Source organism: Lineus longissimus, chromosome 9 (assembly GCF_910592395.1).
Source record: "Lineus longissimus chromosome 9, tnLinLong1.2, whole genome shotgun sequence".
Classification (NCBI taxonomy): domain Eukaryota; kingdom Metazoa; phylum Nemertea; class Pilidiophora; order Heteronemertea; family Lineidae; genus Lineus; species Lineus longissimus.
The window spans coordinates 10147127-10172070 of record NC_088316.1 but is presented as its reverse complement, the minus strand read 5'-3'; the positions used below and the strand labels follow the sequence as shown (position 1 = coordinate 10172070).

General features: G+C 41.0%; 1 protein-coding gene across 1 annotated transcript in view; it reads right to left on the bottom strand.

The window, feature by feature from the left end:
* Positions 1–23279, bottom strand: part of LOC135493803 (uncharacterized) — a 28743-nt gene extending 5464 nt beyond the window's left edge. Inside the window, exons 1-2 of the mRNA XM_064781382.1 lie at positions 23081–23279; positions 6600–7688 (exon numbers count right to left, since the gene is read on the bottom strand). Coding sequence (XP_064637452.1) covers positions 6600–7600 — 1001 coding nt within the window. The 5' untranslated portion in view covers positions 7601–7688; positions 23081–23279. The remainder of the gene's footprint in view (positions 1–6599; positions 7689–23080) is intronic.
* Between the last annotated feature and the right edge of the window lie 1665 nt (positions 23280–24944).

Here is a 24944-nt window from a genome sequence, read left to right as displayed (position 1 = left end):
CCAGTGTACATTACTGATCTCCCAAATATGGGCATGCACGTCACGACACGCCCACCACACACCCATAATATGCACCAATCAGCGGTGTGATCATACAGGGTGATACAGAGAAGATTGACTACATCATGCAGTACCAGCTGGCACTTATCCGTATATAATCTTAAGCATGACAAGAAACGTATAAGAAGATTTATTACCGAAGGTTTTAGCCGGGTTTGGAGATGAAAAATGAGAACGAATTCCTTCACGGTGAGCGATTTCGTACATTTTCATGCACACATCAGGATGTAGAGATATTTTCGTGATGTCACCAGTTCTATAGCGGACACATTTTTTAGTGATTCCCGAGTGCATGTTTGTCCTATCTACCAAGCTTAATCAGAGCATCATACATACAAAATGATTCTTAGGAATTAGTCGCAGATCCGTTTTAATATTCCATATTTTGGAAAAACCCAAACGTCCTCCGGGTAGGCCTAGTGACCGGCTAGTGACCTAGGCTTGGTAAGGTCCGTATAGGCCTACCCCTGATGTCACTAGCCGGTCACTAGGCCTACCCGGAGGACTGTTTCACCATTCTTTCAAAGAGCCTGCTAATAAATAAGGATACAAGAATTCCTATTTCTTTTACAAGGGAAGCCTTTATTTTAACAATATAAACATCTTCAGCATACGTCCTGGAACCCTTGTTATATTGTATATTGAAATCAGCTCAACCCAGATATTCGATGACGTCATCCTCCACAAAAAGGTGGTTTCTGGAACTACTGGCAAATTGCTATCAATTAAGTCAGCTGGGACGAGATTGGCAGTTGGAAGGGTATTAATTGTGGAAGGAACGCGCCCGATTTCACGCGGTACTTGCACAGTGATTCCACGGTTCAGCACTGACTATTCATTGGTTTAGCACAGGTTACATGGTTTCACTGATTCCAAGTCACGTTTTATCAACTACCGTATCGGCTTATGCTCCGGCCCGCGCTCTCAGATCAAGTAATAAAAGTCTATGCCGGGAGGGGCGATTGGATCTTCAAGCTTCTCTGTGGCGGGGCCAAAACTTTGGAACCAATTACCAGATGTTTTAAAATCCATAGCTAACATCAAAACTTTTAAGTCACACTTAAAAACATATCTTTTTAGGAAGCACTTTTTCGGTGACAATGCACTCTAGAATGTTTTATAGTCATCTTGTCTCTAATTGTCTTACCTAATGTCTTATAGTCTCTGTTTTGTCCAGCATCAAGAATTTATAGTGGCGATAAAGTTTTAGAGTGACATTTGTGTTCAAAATAGAGTATCGCGAGTGCCATTCAAGTATAGCGTGACATTTACGTCAAAAGTCGTCTGGATTAATGTCAAATAGAGACATTAGCGTCAAATGCCAAATTAGTGACTCTGCGCCTAGTTTGCCTTAGTCTATCAAACTTACATTGAGTTAAAATTCCTCGCAGTTTTCGCTACTAGTGATAATATTAGTTTGTTACATCAAGTTGATCTATTTAAGTCTAGGGTTGTGTGTCATGGCTGCGTCATGGGTTGAGGTCGTCGCTGACAAGATGGAGGTTCACCCTCACCGTTAAAGTTGCCGACTGTACGTGAAATGATGGACTTAGATCAGAAACGGAGGCGAGAGAAAGTGCTTACAGCCCATTTGGAAGAGATTGAAGATGACATTTAAGACCTAAACGCAGAGCCAGGAAATGCGAGAAAGGTTGAAGCTCGCTGGATTGAAAGAGGAATACATGGAGTTACGTAACAAGATTGTTGATTTGCTTCTGGCCGAAGTGTGCAGTACATACTAATGGAGATTTGTCAGATGTTCAGAAATTTGTCTACCTACGAAGTACTTTGAAGGGATTAGCATTGAAATTCATCGAGGGATTCGAAGTTACTTCCAGGAACTATCAACATGCAGTGAATACCATCTGAGATAGATTTGGTCGGATACGCCTAATTGTTTCGTCACTAGTCAAGTCGATCGTTGGTTTAGACATCAAGGGTAACATGACTGCTGCTACTCTTAGAGATTTTCACGACATGTTACAGAATCAAATCCGAAAACTAGAGGCCCTACAAGCCACTGCACAACGTCAGCCTTGTATGGAGCTGCTGGAGATAACAAGAAGAAACCCTGTGCTGTCTGCCAACACCATCCAACATTAGCAACTGTCCAGACATCGTGAAGAAAAGTGTAGAAGATAGATGGGAGCTCGCAAAGTCCAAACATCTTTGCTTCAACTGTCTGAAACCAACAAACCCCAGTCACTCAGTGGGAAGCTGTCGGACAGCAAGATGTTTGATGGAAGGCTGCGGAAAGAAGCATTATCGCTTGCTACACAACAGTCATAGGACAGAAGAAAAGAAGAAGAAGGTGACTGGATTATTAGTCAAGTCCAGTCCGGCCCGAGCAGCACAAGTCTTATTACACACAGCGCAGACTACGATGACAGTAGATAGTGGGAAAAGCATAATGTACGCCTACTGTTGGATCCTAGCAGCCAGAGGTCATACATCCGGAAGCGAATCGCAGATTCCCTTGGATTGAAGGGACCTTGTGAGATGTTAAGTATTGCAACCTTAGGAGGGCAAACTACCGAGACCAAACGACTGAGAAGGGTTGGTGTCAAGATTGGAGTTGTCGAGATTGAAGCATTAGCAATTGAAGAGATCTGTACACGATTGGAAATAATTGGTTGGAACACAACAGAAGACTGCATTCGTTTTATCACTGCCAAGAAGCTAGTTCTCATAGAGGATCCCAAGAAGAAGTGAAGCTTACTCAGCATTGCAGCGAAGATATTTGATCCAATGGGTCTATTGCTGCCCTACACAGTACAAGCCAAGCTTTTCTTTCAAGAATTGTGGCAGAAGGGATTAGACTGGGACAATTCACTAGATGACGAATTGGTCCAGGTCTGGCGTCGGTGGAAGGAGGAGTTGACTGAACTTGATAAGATACGCATTCCTCGTTGCTTGCCTTTGGATCTCGGTGTCGTTTATTCAAGAATAGAGTTTCATAGATTTGGGGATGCATCTGAAAAGGCCTACAAAGCTGGAGTGTACCTTCGCATTACTGGTGTAGATGGCCAAGTGGTTACTAGACTGATAACATCAAAGTTAAAGGTTGTAAGCGTGAAGAGAGTTTCTCTGCCAAGGTTGGAGCTCCTGGCTGCAGTGATGAATACTCGTCTCGTCAACTTTGTCCAGTGCACTTTGTCAAGAAAAATTTCTAGAGTTACACTTTGGACTGACAGTATGGTTTCACTCGCCTGGATTAGGAAACCAAGCCATGTTTGGAAAAGTTTTGTAGCCAATAGAGTTCAAGAGTTCCAGTCAAGATGGGAGCCGGAGATGTGGAGATTTTGTCCTGGAAAAACTAATCCAAGTGATCTGCAGACCAGAGTGGTGGGATGGTCCAACATGGCTGAGAGAGCCGGAGAATGAATGGCCACAGCAGAAGGCATTGCAAAAGGATATCCCAGAACCCAACTTGGAAATGAAGAACACCACTAAGTCAAATGTCGGAACTACTGAGCAGAAGACTGATCCTCTCATTGATGTCAACAAGTACATTACATGGGACAAGTTGGTGAGAGTCACAGCCCGTGTTATAAAGTGTGCTGCTTAATGGATGAGTCACATGAAAGGAGAATATACTAACTCCAAGCAGGGATGGTTAAAGCCACTCACAGTCCATGATCTACGACGAGCAATGTTATACTGGCACCAACAGATCCAGGAGAATGCATACCCAGTGGACTTGAAGTTGCTGAAGCATGGAAAGAACGTCACTCCGACAAGCCATCTCCTGAAGTTGGATCCATACTTTGATCAAGATTGTCAAGTAATTAGAGTCAGAAGTAGACTGCAGAATTCTGAGTTTCCAGAAGAAAACAAGCACCAAGTCATCCTGCCTCATAATGACCCAATTGTCGAGAAGTTGATCAAAGCCACTCACGTCTTGTTTTCACATGCAGGTCCCGATACAGTACTAGCTAACCTGAAAGCAAGAGTTTGGTTGACTCATGGCAGAAGAGAGATTAAACGAGTCATTTGCAAATATTTTGAATGTCGTAGGGAGAAAGTTGGTGCACATTCTCAGAAGATGGGACCATTGCCGATGATAAATCAACATGGGATTTGAGACACTCTCTGGTCAGACAACGCCAAGACTTTTAAGTCAGCAGAATCAGTCGTTAGCACGCTCTTCGGAAAGCTTTTTGGGTTCGTTAATGCTGAATGTTTCTGTCATGCTCTGCGTATGCTAACCCAAATCTATATCCTCATTCAAATCATGATAATTGTCATTCCCATGAAAGCTGTTGAAATTTTATGCATTTTGACCTTCAGTAGAGCACTTGTTGATATTTCGCTATCAGAAGTAAACTAGTTATGTTTAGGATGAGGAGAAGGCAATACTGGTTGGTTTAGCATTAGCATATCAGTAACAAACAACATTTACAGTCCGCTACAGCTTATGATGGACGTGATGGTGCGGCGACTGGAACTTATGGTGAATTCTAACTATACGCTCCAGCAACTTCAAATGAGGGTCACAGCAATGTAAGGAGTCTAATTTAATGAGAGCACACATTACATTTCTGGAGCCCTTGATCCCGATTCGGATTTTGTTCTATCTTCCCTCAAGATCGTCCATTGTTCCCGACCAAGCGTGAGCCTAATTCCTCAACCCCAAACAATAGCAAGAAGGCTGTTCCATATATCAGCCGCCCTCCCTGTTACTAATCCAACAGAGGGCAGCAGGGTTTAACACCTCCTTTTGTTGAGGATATGGGTCATTGCTGCTTTGTGTGATTATTGCATAACCAGATGTGTATAAACAAGCCTAATTCTAATCAATATATTCTGTGTCACCCCAGGTAGAGATTAATTACCAGTATATATACTATGCTTAATATATATATCATTGTTTAGTGTAGTGAGGACGACTCTGACTAGAAGCATGGTTGATTTTTGAAAATAGTGACTTTGATGAACAAAAAATTTACAACAATTATAAAAGTTATTTTGTTCTTAGGACGCTTTATGTTTGGGCCAATATTGTTAGAACTTTGACAGACTGATTATTAGGTCTGTGACAACATGAATATATGAGCATTTTTTTCAGTGAAATGTCTCATCTTACAAATGAAGTGGTCCAGGGACCATGTGCTCACCTCGGGTAATGTAGTGCATGTCATTTGCAGTGGATATGGGAAAAAAAGTTTCTGGCTAGTTTCACCAGTTTTGATTCCATTGAATAGTATTATTCTTCACGGCTCAATGGCACCAACGAAAATTACTGGTACCATCTAAGTATAGCATTTCGGTTGTAAAGTTGACTGAATTTGGGATTATTGAAGAGTGTACATGTCACATGGAAATTGGTTGACATCTGTTCAACAGTTTAGGAGTAATAGGACTTTATTGGATTTTCAAGTTGGCGGCCTGGTAGCCATATTTGTCATGGGATTTGACTGAAAATTAGGGATATTGATAAGAGTACATAGATACATAATCACATGAAGTTTGGTTGCAATCCGATCATTAGTTTTGGGGGTAATAGGACTTTGTTTAATTCTCAAGATGGCCACCTGGCGGCCATCTTAGCAAATGGATTTGACTAAAAATCAGGGATGTTGTAGAGAGTACATAGATATACAATCACATGAAATTTGGCTGCAATCCAACTTTGTTTAATTTTCAAGGTGGCTGCCGGCCATATTTAAAGTCCAAGGGGGACAAATATTTGGGGTAGAATAGAGGGTCCCTAGATATATGTCCTCACATGTTTAGAACCATCTAGCTCAAATAGAAACGAAACGTGCTACCAATCGGTGATTTAGTGAACTTTGACCCCTGTGACCTTGAAAAGTAGATCAAATCAAAAACCCAGGTGATATGTCATTTAACCTTATAAGATACACACACCATAAAAATGTTGTCACTCTACGTACAACCATTAGCTTAAAAAGGCAAAAAACCAATTTCCAAGATGGCCGCCTGGAGGCCAGGAAGTAGGTCATATCGCGAAAAAGAAAAATAGGTCTAGGCATATTGCCCAAAGCTACCATCACACAAAGTTTTAGCCATCTAGCCCTAGCGGTTAAGAAACATGCCCAGGATACGACGACGGACACAGCGGTATTGTATAGACTCCCCGAGTGATGAGCCAAAAAGGCAAATAACCAATTTTCAAGATGGCTGCCTGGAGACCAGAAAGAAGGTCACATCGCGAAAAAGAAAAATAATTCTGGGCATATTGCCCAAAGCTACCATCACACCAAGTTTTAGCCATCTAGCCCTAGCGGTAATGAAACGTGCTCCGCTAACGGACGACGACAACGGACGCCACGGTATCGTATAAGCTCCCCAGAGATGAGCTAAAAACTAACTGTGAGTAATTTTTTTTGCGTCATTAAACATTAAACTTATTCCTAGCCGAAGATCATGACACATCCAAATTTTGTCACAGATAATAAAAATCCGTAAAGGATAATAAAAATCCCCGGCAGTGGCCGCTTTAGCGCCACCACGTCGGGCCTAATGGTATTAGGCTACATCGTTTGTCAAGACCGATTTCTAATGTTTAGACTTACCAGGAATGGGTGACCAAGGCCTCGTACTTGAAGGCTTGTGAGGAAAGCAACTCCTCAAAATCATCCTCATCACTGGTGTGGTCAATCAGCTTCTCAACTATCGTGTTGTATCGTGTGCCGATCGCCTGCCAGAACGAAACTTGGCGCTGTAGGCTAGCCTCAATCTTCTTGAATGCATCCACTGTACAGCAAATGCCCTGATCGAAGGCACTGGCTTTGTCCACCTCTGACTGAGCCGAGATCTTGCTAAATTGAAGATTAAGCAAGTCCTGCTGGATATTAGCCATTTCTTCCATGCGCGTCTGGGGTTCATTGCCGGGGAACCACTTCCGTCTCAAACTTTCGATGGTGGTGTTCAAATCAGCAACATGTTTCTCCTTTGCCTTGATATTGCTGGTCAGACCCCTGACTATCTTCTCGCTCGCCTCTACCTCTTTGCTTGCACCATCACCGCTATCAACATTTCTTGTCCTCATAGCTTTTACTTCCGTGGACAAATCACTGATCTCCTCTTTAACTCGTCGGAATGCATCTTTCATCTCGTCTGCCTTCTTCCGGGAGGCTGTGAACTTGGCCAGCGCCCTCTTCTTTCGCCCCTCTACTGCGTAAAGGAACCCGATGGTACTGCACTCCAACACATCTTTACAAGCAGAGTCGTACTCTATTACTGCAAGTTTGGAATCATCCATGCATTTTCCAAACCTCATGGCTAAGTCGAATATCTCATTGAGGCGTGTTGCATCACACTTGTTACTCGCTATGAGTGTAAAGGTGGCAAGCCTCAGTGAAAGGGAGGCGCGCACACTCAAATCAGCCTGCTCAGCAATGGCATACCCATCCTTGGAAATGGTCTGTTTGAGTTGCTGTACGAGTTGGCATGTCTCTTCTGGTTCCTTGCCGAGGTTGTAGGTCTCGCCACTTGTGCTAATTGTAAGGGATGGTTGAAAGGCATCACCAGCCTCCCTTTTCTGTTTTTGCTGTGATACCACGTTTATTTCCATGACCAAGTCAAGTGTGTCAAAACTCAATTCTCGGTCTCAGCTCGTTCCGTTTGATGTCAGGTAACTAGCGCAAAGGATGATGGGGCTTCTGAAATAAGAATCAAGAACGTACTTTGATCAGATTGGTGGCAATCGTTGGGTCGGTGCACAGACTGATTCTTCTTTCCTGATACTACCAAAGTGTGCCGATTTGTTCTCAGTCCGTACTAGTGTACTTAATGTTGCTAAGCATTTATATATTGTACAGGGTGTTAAAGGAAGAAAGATCCTAAAATTGATTTTGGTTGTTTTTCGGTTTGCACATAACATTTTTTCATTAGTTTGCAATTTTTTAAGATCTTGTTTTTACTCCAAAAACAGCATAAATACGGCTTTTATCAATTTTAATACACCGCCAAAGGAGATTTTGTTTTGGAAGTGACTACTTAGTATTTTGGGAGCGCGGCTTATCAAACAACCGCTCATTTCTGCTAGCATTAGATGGCAAGCCGATCTCATTCATGCTAGCCTTCCAGGAGCTCATTATCATTTAAAATGAAAACTCGGTCATCTGACAACACTACTGGAGGTGAAGCGAAGGATATTTAGCAGTGTACCAAGTGTATTTACTTTACTTCTTGGTTACATTTTACCGTCCTGTTGTATCCCATTCGTGTACATGCCTCTTCATCAATTATGGACAAAAACACAAGTTCAGTAAGAGTAAGAAAGTGAATCAAGAGCGAGAAGATGGCCATTGTTAATTATGTCCATATTAATCCAACTATGACATCACAGTTCTTTTTGGCTAATAAGCGGCTCTCCAAAACAAGACAAAAATGATGCTTGTTCGGCGAGTGACACGCCAAATATCCCAAGCTTGTTTTTACGATCACGGACCTCACTAGATTCTATATTATATGTCCGTAGTACGACGTTCCCCCATTGATATGCAATCTATACTCATGGCAACACGGGGGTAGTCAACTTTGGTGATGGTTGTGAGTTCTATGTCGACGTAAGTCGCTGACCACAATCTTATTCACACGCGGCTTTCTTCAAAATAAAATAAGGACGATTTGACAAGCATTTTTTATGTAAAAAGGTTGCTGATTAAAATGAAAAAGCCAGAGCCATTGTGTTCACCTCCGTCACAGACATGTTATTGTTTTCTTTTTTAGGCAGATGGTGGCTAAACCGGACCAAAATTTAGTCTGCAAGGTTTCAAAACATAGGGTCACCATCGGCTAATTTAGGCTATTTGACCTCTCTGGAGTTGAGCTAAAAACACACAGTCTTATTGACCCAAATCTCGACAAAACCACTCATTTTTCAAGTTGCATCATAATTACGTAAGTAAGTATGGCAAGCCGTGTGTCCAATAATTAAGAAAACCTAGTTTTTTCGAAGAGAGTTTTTTGCAAGAAAACTTTGTAAACATCAATACTAAAACACCAGATTCCTGTTAGGGCCCACAGGGACAAACGCAAGAGGAACTACGTGCTTCTTGTGACTCCACATGCGAAGTGATCTTTATTACAACATTATTACAAGGGTGAACATATAAACCACGTGACTCCGTAAATGCATGTCATATTTCACTACAGTAAATTTGTCTACGGTGCCCTGTAAACCTAGTTTACACAAAAACTGTGTTTTTAAAAATTAAACCTAAGCTTCTTCAATAAAAACGTAGTTTCGTATAAGAAAACTTGGTTATGTGGAATGAAACCAGGTAATGTACATGTCTTCATCAAAACCGAGGTTTTATTGAAAAAGCAGGTTATTTCTTTTTAAACCTGGTTTCCAATCCTTACGCCAGAAAACCTAGTCTTTTTACCTCGTCTCTACGGCATGGCATGCATGGCAAGAGGTTGGGTTGGAGACGAGCGAGGTAAAAAGACCAGGTTTCAGTAGAAACTGGTTTTCTTCTTTCAACATGTTCAAAAACTTAGTTTCATAGAAGCAAACCATGTTTTTTTTCAATGAAACTAGGTTTTTATGGAAGAAAACCATGTTTTCTTCTGATCTCTTATTTCTGTAGTGCAGAATCCCAGGCTGTAAATCACACAATCTCAAATGACGTAGGTGTAACCCAAAAATGTCATTGAGCCCACTCGCAGGTAAGGCCGGTCGCCAAGGCACTAGTGTTCACGTACAATAGACCGGGAGCCAATTGAGATTGTTGCGGGTATGGCAAGCCAAAGCGGAATTTATTCAAGACTTTAGAATTACCATTCAAGAAGTTAAATATAAGTTCAAGAAGGAAATATATGTTCAAGACTAAAATATGTTCAACCTTGAATCAAATGTTTTCAACCTTGAATAAAATATGTTCAACAGTACCTTGAATAAAATATGTCCAACCTTGAACAAAATATATTCAACCTTGAACAAAATATATTCAAGACTCACGTGACCATATTCAAGACGCACGTGACCACAAAATTGATGACGTAGAGCGTAGAATCTGTGGTACTTCTGATGCGTTCTGTTTCACGACATGATTGATTGCCTGTATAGCCTAAACACTCAAACATGTCAAAAGACAACGAGAATCTGATACAGTGGTGTCGGCCTTAAGATTAAGAATGAAAGGTGAGAGGCATTGCGCATTTTGAACCTATAATTTGCCTGATATGTCTGTGAAACATGTTTCGACTCTGACATTCACTCGGCATCCATGTCATGATGTGTCGGATTACAGTACATGTCAGGTGTAGGCGGCTAGGTACGTGTACAACCATGTGTCAAAACCTCTTGCGAACAATTCGAGCTCCGAAACGCAACACAAGTACCATGGGTTCGGGAAAGTCCGGACGCGGGTTCGGGAAAGTCCGTAAAGCATCAAAACATGAGCAACTACGTCATCAATTTTGTGGTCACGTGAGTCTTGAATATATTTTGTTCAAGGTTGAATATATTTTGTTCAAGGTTGGACATATTTTATTCAAGGTTGAACATATTTTATTCAAGGTTGAACAGATTTTATTCAAGGTTGAAAACATTTGATTCAAGGTTGAACATATTTTAGTCTTGAACATATATTTCCTTCTTGAACTTATATTTAACTTCTTGAATGGTAATTCTAAAGTCTTGAATAAATTCCGCTTTGGCTTGCCATATGCGGGAGTTCCAAAAGGTTTGAGGTGGCTGAGTTGTAGAGGTACCCCAGCTGACCAAACAAACCCAATTCTTAAGTTAATCTAATGCGGGAGCAAATAGGGGGCGCAACTGTACCCCCAAAAAGGGATTTAATTATTGTGAAAGTTCCATTCAAAATTCTTTTGATATTTGATAGAGGACATCTCACTGATCCCAAATCCACTACTTAAGAACAATTTTTTGGCTGGAAAAGCTACTTAAGAAGTACGCTAATTAGTGCTAATTAGGGATTTAATTGTTGTGAAAGTTCCATCCTTGGAACCAAATGTAAAATGCAGGGTATGATCAACCGATTAAGAATCACCAACTGAGGAACACTTGTGTTGCGTTCCCGCACTAATTATACCTTTGACCCCTTCTAAAGTTCTAATTAGTGCCAATTAGGGATTTAAGAAGGGATAAAGTGCTAATTAGTGCCTCATTGGCAATTTCCCCAAAATGGCCTATTTACAGTACATTTGACCTCTGTGACCTTGAAAAGTAGGTCAAATCAAAAAAGACCCGGGTGACGCATTGAATGGTTGCTAGAATTAGATGTACCTATGATATAAAATTGGTGCCAATCGAGCAAGTAATTAAGGAATAATAGCATTTTGAAGAATTTTGGATTTGGCCCTCTCCCTGGAGGTCGAACGGCAAATCAGATCACACAAAACTTCGGTACCTGGGATCACCTGACCAAGGGGTACATGTGTACTTAATTTGTGATCAATAGCCATTTCGCTTAAGAAACGTGCCATATTTACGGCCTGATGACCAATTTACGCTATTTGACCTCTGTGACCTTGAAAAGTAGATCAAATTAAAAACCTGTGTGCCATATACTGTATGGTGGTCAGATGTACCCATGATATCAAATTGGTGGCAATCGGGCAAGAAGTTAAGGAATAATCACATTTTTAAGGTTTTTGGATTTTACCCCCTGGTGGTCAAGTGGTGAATCATATTGGACCGAACTTCGGTCCCTGAGATCACCTGACTAAGGGGTACATGTGTACTAAATTTGGGATCAATAGTCATTGCAGTTTAAAAACGTGCCATAGTTACATCCTAACGGCCAATTTACGCCATTTGACCTCTGTGACCTGGAAAAGTAGGTCAAATCAAAAACGCGTATGATATGTGATGTATCCTCGCTGGGAGTACCTACCATAAATTTTTATTGAAAACTGATCATTAATAAGAGACAAATCACACTTTTTATGTTTTCAGTTTTGGCCCCCTGGTGGCCAAATCAGGAATCAGGCATGGGGAAACATGTGTACCAAGTTTCAAGTCAATAGCTCCAGAAGTTACGAAACGTGTCCTGATAACGGACAACGCCTCTCAGAGAGGTGAGCTAAAAAGGTGTCAAATGCCAGTTAGCACCAATTAGGGATTGCTGTAATAAAGCTCCATCCAAATTCCTTTACTAATTAAAAGACAGTCAAAATAAACTACTATTTGTTGAAAAACAAGAATATTTTATTTCACAACAGGTTTATCTTATAATGATTTCAGAATAACAGTAACAGTAACAGTCAATACAGTATAAACAGTAACAGTAACAGTAAATAGCCTACACCTCCATCATGATACTACAACCGGTATATTGAGGTGGGAGTCATATGGTATTATAAATAATGCGCAGACTAAGTTCACATCATTGTCTTGCAGTTGAATATAATCAATTTAATGTAACGTCCGTTCTTTAAATGTCAAATCACAAGTCATGAAGATCAACGAGGTTCATCGACTCTTGAAAGGCAGATGGGTTAGAGCAGTATTGTCAGTGCTTGAAGCATGTGCTTCAAGTATCAAATATGAACAATACGATTAATTTAAACTCACAAACACTCAAATACCATCCTTGTATACGTAAATGGTGAACCCTTAATAAACACACAATCATGTATATGTTGACATGTATATGATGACATGTATTTGATATCCTGATCAAAAAATTGCCGGTTGCCCCGTACATCTTCGAAGTAAATGACTAGATGGTTTCTACATGAAGTGACGTGTTGTCCAGTTTTCCAGTTGACATTTCTGCAAATGCCTCTTGGGCCACCTTGTTTTTTTCCAGCCTTGCGAAGGGCGAATTTTTCCTTTCCTTACAAAAGCTGAGGTATAATCGCAATCCGTAAAGGCGTGAAATGCGGGCAAAGCGAGGCACAGTGGTTGACCCAAGGCTGCACTCATGACTGATAAATCGATATATCGCCTGTCATTCCTTGATGCGGTGCCTACATCCATCCACACATTGGCAGCAAATTTCTCTGAATGATAGAGCATGATGACAGCTTTGACCCCTTTTTAAGTGCACTTTCCCACAAGATAATTGTTCTTAAGTTGGTTATTCTAAATCGGGTGACCATACTCTACATTTTACTTTTGGTTCCAAGGATGGAACTTTCAAAACAATTAAATCCCCAATTGCAAATTAGGCACTAATTAGCATTTTAACCCCATTCTTAAGTGCACTTTCCCGTTATATAATTGTTCTTCACACTTTTGGGAGGGCAGTTATTTTCACCCAGGGATGGAGCCAATTTTTGGCCTTTTAGGACCTTTTTTAAATGGGCTAGTTCTCAAAAACTAAAAGAGATTACTTCAAACAACTACTTGGAACATATAAGAAACTTACTAAACTTTATTCAAAAATTAAAAATTCTGAAAAAAAAGCTAATTAGAACAGGTGATCTAATTAGCATATTCCGTGACTCAGTCAAATGTCAATTTCGGTGATTGAAATAAGTCCTAACATTTATCAGTGCCCCTGATAAAAAAAAAACAGCATAGACCTGAAGGATGATATTGTTCTGCATATTTTAGCAGAAGATTATTTGAAAAAGATTGGAACATGAATTTTTGGGGGTGTTTTCTTGATTTTAGTGAAAATCGTCAAAATCCGTGAATTTTGCAAACTTATGAAAGTCTTCAAAAAAAACATGTGGCCTATGCTGTTTTTTACATACAAATTGTTTTGTGAATATTACAAGCCTGTGTAGGTGATGACATCACCATCTGATGCTGATAATTGCATATAAATGAAATTTCTCAAGTCTTCTTTGGGGGGGGGGGGGGGGGGGGCTGATCTACATGACTTATGAGCACCCGACACGACACCCGACACGATTTTTTTCTCGGCTCACGGATTAAGACTCAAAAACTCAATTTTAGTAAGGAGTGTGATCCGTATTCTTACACTACTTGACTTTTAAGACGGTAAGGAGTCTACTCAGCGACATTTGATCTATCAAGTGGCTTAGTCCAGTGGTTTTTGAGGACTGTCTACCGAAAAACTCAGTGCTTTTCCGGTGCATGTATTAAACGTATACATGCGAACGTGTGTATTCGCCCATAGTAATTCAGCGGTATTGTGATCTTTTCGCGTGGCTAGCTATGTGTGTCGAACGCTGCGGAGGTCTCCCGAATGGGCCGTGCCCACACAGCGCAACGTCTCTTACAGCAGATGACGTAAAGTATAGGCATTGTGATTTATGGCTGTGCACGAGCTGTTTTAACGTAAGATTCCCAGAGAAACAGGTGTCCAGTGAGAAGTTAAAGGACTTATCGGAGGTGACACTGAACAAAAAGACGCCTAACCTGAGTGCGCGTTTCGTCGCTTCGCTGGACAATCTTTTTCAATATCGTGTCGGCGACATAAAAGGAACTCTTAATGAACTTGAACAATATTGCTTGATGGACATACACAAGAGGCTCTGTAGTAAGCTCTGTGAAATGTTTCCGGTCTTAATTGATAAAAGACCTATCAATCGCCAGGTGAAACATAAATTGATTGACGACATCTATCACCTTGGCACTGGGGTGGTAGATTCAAACCTCTCTGAGGATATTGAAAAGATCTTCAAAAGTGAGGGCTCTGGTGCATCATCGTCTCTAACGTCTGAGACTGATGGTGTGAACGAGCTGTCAATAGATCAGTTATCAAGGATTGTATATGTTCAAAAACTTCGCATTGAGATGTTGGAAGCGACTGTCCAGGAACTGTGCAATGTGTTGAAAATACAACCTACTCGTGTCACATCGGAGTCTCAATCATCAGTGGATATCACGGTCGCAAGCGACATTAATGAGTCCAAGATCGATTTATCCCAAGTATCCGATGGCACAGTGGACCCTGATATTGTGGCAACAATTGGAACCGAGGATAGGGCTAACGAAACCGATGTTAATGTGAATGGGACTGACGTCGATATTCCTGCCGAGGACTTTGTTTTGCAGCCTTCGCAGGCCAAGAAAGTTAGGCAACAGGAGCGCAAACGGCAACGGCAGAACAGGCGTGGAGCATCCGGGGGTCAGCCTGCTAAAGGGCCGGCCAAGATCGCTGCTGCTCCTGTTCTGTATGACATTTACATCGGGAGAGTAGATCCAAAGCATACCGAGCAGGACATTGTGGATCACATCCATGCACACGGTGTCTTGGAAAACGTATCTGTCCAGATCCTAGCAGATCGTCGCTCTCAGAAATCGTTCAAAATCACTGTTCCTCAGCATGATTTTAAATCTGTGCTTGACAGAGACATGTGGGATAAGGGGGTAATTATTCGGCCCTTTCGCAAAGCAGGGGGCGCGATTCGAGCGGCATCAGCGCAGGTTAAGCCTCACGCCCAACGGCCATATCGCCGCCAAGTCCCCAGGCAACGGCAGAAACGTGATCAAAACACGCACACGTACAATTCACATTACGAATACGACGGATACTCCCGTAGGGACTACGACCAGGAAGGCTACCACTCATACAAGTATGACCGCCGGGACTACGGGCAGGAACGCTCCCCTTTCGAATGCGAAGAAAGAGAGGAGGGCCGCCGCTGGCGCTAGTGTGCAGGTCGGTCTTCTGAACACTCGTAGTGTGAAAACTGTGACAGCGTCCCGTAACAAGCTTGCTGAATTCCAGAATCTTGTTATCGGTGAGAATCTGGACATTGTATGCGTCACCGAATCGTGGCTGGACGACAATATACACGACAATGAGGTTCTTCCTTCGAACCTTTTCAGTGTTTATCGTCGCGACCGCAACACAGATACATGTGGTGGTGGCGTTCTTCTCGGCGTCCGCAAGGGATTCTATTCGAGGCGAAGAAAGGAATTCGAGACGGATGATAACGAAATTATGGTTTGTGAAATCCAGGATGGCCAAACGGGTCCGAAAGTTGGCTTTATTGTGTGTTATAGGCCGCCGGACGACAATTCGTTTGTGAACAAGCTGTATGAAGTGATTTTGAATTGTGAGGGCGCCTTTAATCGAACGTGCCTCCTTGGTGATTTCAACTATAAGGAAATCGATTGGAATACTGTGTCCGCTCCGGGCCTTGGACCCGCGCATTGCTTCTGTGAGCTCGTTAGTGATTTCTCTCTGACACAACTGATTAATGAACCGACTCATAAAAAAGGCAATATTCTTGATCTTATTCTAACTGACTGTCCAGAGGTCTTCTCTCATGTCAGGGTGCTGCCTCTCATGTTTGACTCAGATCATTACCCCATCATTGCTGACATGAACTTCCGTCCAGCCCGTAGGCCGGGTACTCAACGTACGGTTCTTGACTTTAAAAATGCGGACTTTCAAGGACTCCAGACATATTTTAGGGACGTGTTTAGCAATGTTTCGCCTTTTGCCCACCGTCATTCAACGTCGAGGGATGTTGAGTCTATGTGGTGTGACTGGTACTCCATCTTTAATGTTGGCATTGAGAAATTCATTCCGAAACGACAAGTGAAGGACACTAACAGGCACATATGGATTGATGCTGAGGTTAAACACCTTTCAAACCAGGTGAAATCAGCTCGTAGAAAAGCCAAGTCGGATAGCAGACCGCAGTCGTGGGCTAAATTTAAATCCTTACGCAATCGTTTACGTAATTTGACCAGGGACAAATACAGGTCTCATGTGAAAGATCTTGGCGAGGTTTTCAAAGCAAATCCAAGGAAATTGTGGTCCTTTTATCATGGTAAAACAAAGTCTAAAAGCGTCCCGGACACTGTCACTTTCAAAGAGCAGCGCGTTTCAGACGGGACATCTAAAGCAGAGGTTTTCTGCGAACTTTTTTCTTCATTATTTTCTGATCAGCGTGCTCAACCTTTGCCTGAGATATCCATTGTTAAAAATGACAGTCTTGAATGCTTGAACTTTTCTGATGATGATGTTCGCAGAGTTCTCACAAATCTAGATGCCTCCAAAGCGGTTGGCTCGGACGGTATCTCACCTAGGGTTCTGAAACATTTCGCCGACGCTTTGTGTAGTTCTCTTGCAAGTTTTTTTAACAAGTCTATGAAGTACGGGGCACTTCCCAATTGCTGGAAGATTGCAAATGTGGTTCCAGTTTTCAAGAAGCACGACAAAGAATGTGTTGAAAACTATAGGGGGATTTCTCTCCTTTCATGCGTGTCTAAGGTTATGGAACGATGCATCAGTAACCAGGTTTATCCTTTGGTGGAGAGCATGTTGTCTCCCTCTCAACATGGGTTTGTTAAGGGTCGCTCAACTGCTACACAGCTTGTCCAATTTTTAGATAAAGTTGGTAAAACACTGGACGATGGCGGCCAGATGGATGTGTTATACCTGGACTTCTCCCGCGCTTTTGACTCTGTCCCCCACGTGTTATTATGTCACAAATTGCAAACTTTTGGCTTTAATGGCCGCTTATTGGCATGGTTCAAGGACTATCTGCAGGGCCGGTCCCAAAGAGTGGTTCTTGATGGTTTTGCCTCGCCCTTGAAACCGGTTTTATCGGGGGTACCTCAGGGTTCCATTTTAGGTCCTCTGCTTTTTTCATTATATGTCAACGATTTGCCCGAGGCAGTTAGTGAGAGGACTGGCTCGGAGCTTTACGCGGACGACGCCAAGTGTTACAGGGTAATTGAGAACTTGTTTGATTGTCTGTCTTTACAGGATGACTTGGATGCCCTTAGGGCATGGAGTAGCAAGTGGGGTCTCTCCTTTAACACTCTGAAATTTCAAATTATAAGTTTCACGAGACGCCTTCATCCAATCAAGTTTCATTACAATTTAGGCGGTTGCGTGCTGGAGAGGGCAAACCAGGTAAAAGACCTGGGGGTATTATTGCAAAATGACTTGTCGTGGAATAAACATGTTGACTTTGTTGCGCACAGTGCAAACAAACACTGGCACGTTATTAGAAGGATAACTGGTAATTGTAAGCACAAGGATGCGTTAAAGACATTGTATTCAAGTGTTGTCAGGAGTCGAGTCGAGTACTGTTCAGTGGCTTGGAGTGGTCTCTCCAAACGGAATCTTTCTGTTTTGGAGAATGTTCAGCGCCGGGCCACAAGACACATCTCGGATCGTGATCTATCTTATGCTGAACGAATGTCAGGGCTTGGACTTTTACCTCTGGCCTTTCGCCGTGAAATTTTAGATCTACTCTTTATACACAATTGTTTTACACAGAAGTTTTCAGTGCCTGTCGATGAGTACGTCAATTTTACAACTCGTAGGGGCGACCCCATGGTTTTAAAACAAACACGGTGCAGGACCGAGTCGTTTTTTACTTCTTTTTTTAATCGGATAGTAGGCACCTGGAATGCGCTATCAATCGCAGCTCGGTGCCAAAGTCGCCACGCATGTTTTAAAACTAATGTTATTGATTTTTATTGTAAGAAGCTTGGTGGTTTTATCGTCGACAATACATGCTCTTGGGTCACTGCCTGCAGATGTCCCCTCTGTAGGCAGTGCTAGTACACTACATTTTATGCCATATTTATTTTTCTACTGTATTTATTTATACTTTGTGGTGCTGGCTAACATAGGACATTTCCTGTGCCAACACCACTCTGTACATGTTTCTGTCGTCACTATTATTGTATACGTGGATGTACATGTACAGTAAAATTTCAATAAATAAATAAAATAAATAAATGTAATCCCCAGTCGGAATCATTTTCCCCACCAGAGTCAGTCATAAATGCACCAGCCAGCTCCTCCGCCGTAAAAGAGGACGACTATATTTTCGCCATTATTGCTACCACGTGCCACGCCGCAATTCGCGCCAAAATCCTGGGGCAAACCTAGCAAACCAGAACAGATTCGCCAAACCATTAGCTTTAGTTTTATGAGCTATTAGGAGATGGCAGCACCATACACATAGTGTATCACTGTGTTGAAAGCATAATACGCGGAGCATATCATACGGAAATAGTGTGGGAAATACATAATATGCCTGCGTACCAAGCATCCCGAAAGGGTTAAGTTGGTTATTCTGACTCGCGTGATCATACTCTACATTTTACATTTGGTTTGAAGGATGGAACTTCACAACAATTAGATCCCTAATTAGCACTAATTAGCGTACTTCTTAAGTAGCTTTTCCTGCCAAAAAAATGTTCTTACGTAGTGGATTTGGGATCAGTGAGATGTCCTCTATCAAATAGCAGAAGAATTTTGGATGGAACTTTCACAACAATAAAAACCTAATTGGCACTAATTAGCACTTTAACCCCTTCTTACGGGCACTTCCCCACAATATAATTTATTTCAAGTTGGTGATTCTGAATTGGGTGACCATACTCTACACTTTACATTCGGTTTCAAGCAAATGTAGTGAATTTGGGATCAGTGAGATGTCCTCTATCAAATAGCAAAAGAATTTTCAGAACTTTCACAACAATTAAATCCCATTTTGGGGGTAATAGACCCTATGCGTTAATAATTGTAATCACTCGGACGCCATTTTCTTCCGACCTGGAAGTAAATGGAAGTGCCCGGCTTCACAGCAAACGTATTGATTTTTCATCAATACGCAATTTTAGTGTCTCTTTACTAGTGTTAAGTACTCCAATCAGTTTATTCTGTTCTCTAATTATCACTGAATACCTGTAACAGCCACATATTTTCCAATACAATATATTTGATAAGAACATCGGCATTAAATGAAACAAAACTTTAGCGGACGAAAACAGTTCAGCGCCATCACCGATCACGTGATGTCTGCAGTCCAAAATGTTGGTCCTCATGAATTGATAATTGATTGATACATGTATTGATATGGGCACGGTAAGGATTAGCCTGCAGTGCACACTTGATTGCAAATGGCGATCAGTCTTTGCTCATCAGCTAAAAATATATTTCGCTTAATGTCAATTTTCTTCTACAAGGTAAAGATTCGTACACTTTTGGGATGTTACACGTACATTGTGATGAATATACAACACGATAAGCCGGTGGGAATGCTTATCACTCGCAAGGAGCATTAAAAAAAAGGTTTTTCTGCAGCCGTATTGACAAAAAATGAAGAGCCGGGCACTTCCGGGTCGGAAAAAATGGCGTCCTAGTGTTTACAATTACAGGGGGGTACAAATCTTCAAATTCGATCTCCTGAACCAGTAGGAGGCAGAACGTTACTTGGAACAGCCGGGGTTCCCTGGCTGTTCCTCGGGAAATACCCTACCTATATGACGTCACAATAGTGGTTGGGACTTAGTTTTCCCAGTTAAAGAAATGTTTTGCGGCTTGGATACAAAAAACTGCAATAACTTTGGCAATTTATAAGTCTTAACTCAACACGACAAAAAGCATTCTTTTCTGCAAAATCTACTTTACCCGAAATATATCATGAGGTACTGTGTAGGATATTGAATAAGATTTTACAAATATCAAAAATCAAATTGTAATGACTTTACCCCTATTTTGGCATTCATATGCCAATATAAGTCTAGAAAATAAAATTGGAACAACATGAAACAATTTTTGGATCCATCACAGCAACAGTCTCCATACTTTTGGAGTAAAATCATGTGAATAGGCAACTGGATTTTTTAAAGCCCCAAATTAACTGTTTTGGCTGTATAACACTGTTTATTGGTTTCTATGGTAACCGGCCAATAAATAACATTAAAGACATCTTACAAAAAATCCTATTAACTTGAAGAGGAGATAGTACCCTTCATCACAAAAGTAGAATTAAATCAATTGGTCATGTTTTAAGAAATCTACATGTCTTTCAATAATTTGTATCAATCTGATAAGTTTCATTAAAATTGACGTATCAAAAAGTCGTTGTTGACTGTTTGCGATGGAAGCAAAAGATAAGTCAGATTTTTTGGCCTAGTTATTTAGTTCGTTGGTCCCCATAATGGACCATTGTTTCAATTTTTGCATTTCACCACTTTAAGTGATAACTAATAACTTTCCAAATTACAAAGATATGAATCCCATATTTTGACGGGTAATGGAAGAGTGCTGGTGCTTTACAGGGGAAAAAATATCAGGATTACTAACCATATTTTTTATGAAAAATGCAAATACTAAAAAATATCACCTCTTGAATTTAAAAAAAAGCCAAAAACTGCTTTGTTGATTGTTCGGACCATTAATATCAAATTTTCTTATTGAAACTTTTTTCAGTTATAGCCCATAGCATGAAATGAGAGACCATCATTGCCGATTTTCTAATTTCCCCACCGTTTGAGAATTTGAAAAATTCACTGAGCAATAATGTTTTAGCTGATTTCGGCTAAATTTTAAAGTGGTGTATATCCTGTAATTCTTCAGAAATTTCATACTGTTCATAATCTAGGTTTAGTGAACATATTCTTACTTCAGATTTTGTATTTTAATGAGTATCAATGCAACATGATATCTTTATTCAGCCGAATTGTCCGTGGAAAACGTTGTTTTTTATAAGATCACCCTTAAAAAATATTTTTTAACCTATTTTTGACAAATTTATGATTGAAATAGATAGCACAGGTATCACTTCATGAGTTTCTAAAAGATGAGTTAATTGTAATTCCTCTAACTAGTCGAATTGCGAATTAGTAAGGGGGTAGTTGAGGCAATAATAATACGCTAATTAGGGTCAGCCTTACGATTAATCTAAATAAAAATCCGCTTTATTCAATCAATAACCATGTTTCTATACATTTTTGTGTTTGCATGAATATCCTTAATGTACTGATGTAAAATTAAGTACTTGTGTTGCTGTTTCGATGAATTATTCACTTTAAACAAATGGTAATTACACATTTTTGAATTTTAAACTTGTTGTTGGAGCACTCATAATCAATACAGAGTATCAGTCTTTAAAAGATCAAGCACCAGCCTACATGGAGGCTAACATATTGGCTTAAAGTGGGTCGGACCCTTAGTGGCATCCTGAGAGGCTTATATAGTGAAGATGTGCCCCCCTGTACAATTATTAACGCACAGGGTCTATTACAGTAGCACCCCTTATTTACTCCCACATTAGATTAACTTAACCCCTTGCCTCCCTAGAAGGGACGATAGATCGTCCCTATCTTTTGTCTCGCGTATACCTTGTAGGGACGATCTATCGTCCCTTTACTGATGCATTGGGATAGAATTCACAGTACACCAACTGATTAGCATATACATTAATATTCTGATATTCGATCAATCAGTAATAGACAATAGTCAAAGGTTATCAATCAAGTTACGCTGGTCATTAACAGGTTGTAACTGCATCAATTACAGTTCCATATACTTGTTCAAATCAGAAAAATCAATCAATTAGAGCAAAATCAATCAAAAAAATATTGATTATTATTGATCACCGATTACCTCTTACCCAATCGATACCCAGAAACAACGCCAATTGATAGCCAGGTAATCAGCTTTACAATCAAATGGCCAAGGGCCATTGGGTGATTTCAAAGTCAGTTTTTAGATTTAGTTTTAAAACTAAATGGAACACTAAAACCCTTGATTAAGCCGGCATTGAAATGAAGCGGGTTTTAGTCTCATCCTATTTCAGAGTTGGTGTTTGTTGGTTTTAGCATTATGTCCGGTTTTAGCTTAAAACTAAGGGATGGTTTTAGTGTCAAAAACTAACACCGGGACTAAAAGTAAACTAAAACTCTCCACAACACCAGAAATGAAATCTGTTCTGGTGTTAGTTTTGACACTCAGATTTAGCATTATCCTATTTCAAATGCATGTTTGGTTTTTCCAAGGTTTTATCTCTGCCCATCTTGGTGTTAGTTTTACCTGCAGAATAAAACTTCTTCTTAGTTTCAGCCCAGGTTTTAGGTGTTTAGATAAAACCAGGTGTTGGTGTTAAACTAAAACCTCGAATTGGTCTTATCCAGACATAGGTTTTTAGGGGTAGAAATTAAGAATAAAACTGACACTAACACCCAACACTAAAACCAAAACAAACTTTGAAATCACCCATAATGTTACAATACATTGGCCTTGAGAGCCAGAGGGTTAAGAATTGGGTTTATTTGGTCGGCTGGGGTACCTCTACACCTCAGTCACCTCAAACCTTTTGGAACTCTCGCAACAATTAAATCTCATATTGCTCCTGTACAAGTTTATATGAGAAAGAGAAAGTACTTCATACTCACTTTCACTTCGAATCCGATCTCAAGCGAAATACGTCGGTTTTAACAAGATACCGGAATGGAGTAGAAGGATAACCCAGCAATACATCAACTATGATGCAAACACCTTTTGAAGGACTGATGCCTTATGAGTTAAGAAGGCGTCAAACTGAAGAGACATCAGAATCCAACCAGGAAAACCATATTTCATGTATTTCCACGTAATTCCATACGGGGATTCCCCGCGTGTGAATCTGCCGAGCTTATGCGAAATGCGAAATCGCGAGATACCAACCTCGTTGAGAGTACCATGATGCGCCACAGGTCTCATTAGCCGGTGCGGAGGCCATGCCTACCTGCCTCCAAAAATGACGCAACGTCATTTCATGCATACCCCTGTTCTAGCGGCTGTAGACCTGACAGTATCTCACTCTCATACAAACCTATACATTTCTGAATAGCTTGTCACTTCTAGAATACATCTGGCCAAGCTACAATGTCGTCTCGACATTCAGTCATACATAGACTCATGCAGCATAATGCATGAGACAACATGTATGTCAACACAAATTTGAAAGATTTCACCTTTGTGCCTTGTAACTTCAAGATTAACAACGATGGTGAAAAAAAATTTCATACACATCCATTCATCATGCCAAATGACAACTCTTTCAATCTTTTATTTAGAAATAGGCTGTCGTTGCGGCTTTTGTTTGAGTTTTTTGCCCTCGAAATTTTACCTTGAGAACATGTGCAATCTCACAGGAACCAGTCTTTGTCAACATCATGTTGAGCTATAAACAGCATGCGGGGCCTGCTCACCGCGTAAGTGCACATAAGAAACTGGTATTTTCGTCAAATAATCGTCAGAGCTACCCCTTCACAAAATACCTCGGACATTTACATTTGAACAAGTAGCAATACACATGGAACCTGAAAAGGCGAACATTCATTGGACCGAGGCTGTATTAGGGAGCTATCCTTGTTTTGATTGGCCCATTGAAATAGACTCTGCTGTGCGGTGTGTGGAATTTAAGCTAATTTATAGCCTAGTTTCGATGGTCAGACTATCCCGTGCTATTTTTAGGGATGACCATACGTTCACCAGGTGCATGCCCAGTGTTATCGGTCAGTCATATGTACGGTGACTTGTGCCGCCAGGCGTAACAGGAAAATAATCTTGATACACGCAGCATCCTGAACCTCGTGGTATTACACTCACAATATATCTTGATAAGTTGCAAAAACCTTAGTGGTCAAGATGAACATGCAGTTGCATGAAGCCTTTGTATTGTCTTCGGCCCTACTATCATTGAATGGAGAAGTGGACAGCAGCATCAGAAATGGTGATTGTCATTGTCCAGGGAAGTAGAAAATGTTGTGGCAGAAAATAATGATTACTCATCTCGCGATTTAGCGATTTCTCACCTCGCGGTTTATAATAAGCCAATCTGCCGGTATGTCCCGGATATGACATCCTGAGGAAATCAGGGGTTAATGTTCGCTTCTCCGGCCCTGCACACAAACGGCTGAGACATTCGCCCTCATTTGGTGAAATAGCCAGCGCAGAAGTAAGTGCGCCCAATCAGAGCGTCGCTTACATTTGAGTCTAGGAATTTCCAAAACGCTATCCAAACTCACATTCATTCTCTGGCGCAGTGGATAGTTGAGATAGTAGTCCTACACTATGCTTGAATGTTATGGCTGCTTTGGAGAATGACTGACTCGCATTTGATCATGCCGACAACTAGGTGCGCACTGCAGCCTCGATTCTAAGAGTTCTGAGTGCGGTTTTCATTCATACGAATCACAGAAGTACGGTATTAGAACCGAGGTTATCTTGGTGCTGACTTAATGCAAGTATCAATTCGTTTCTTGTACCCCCCCC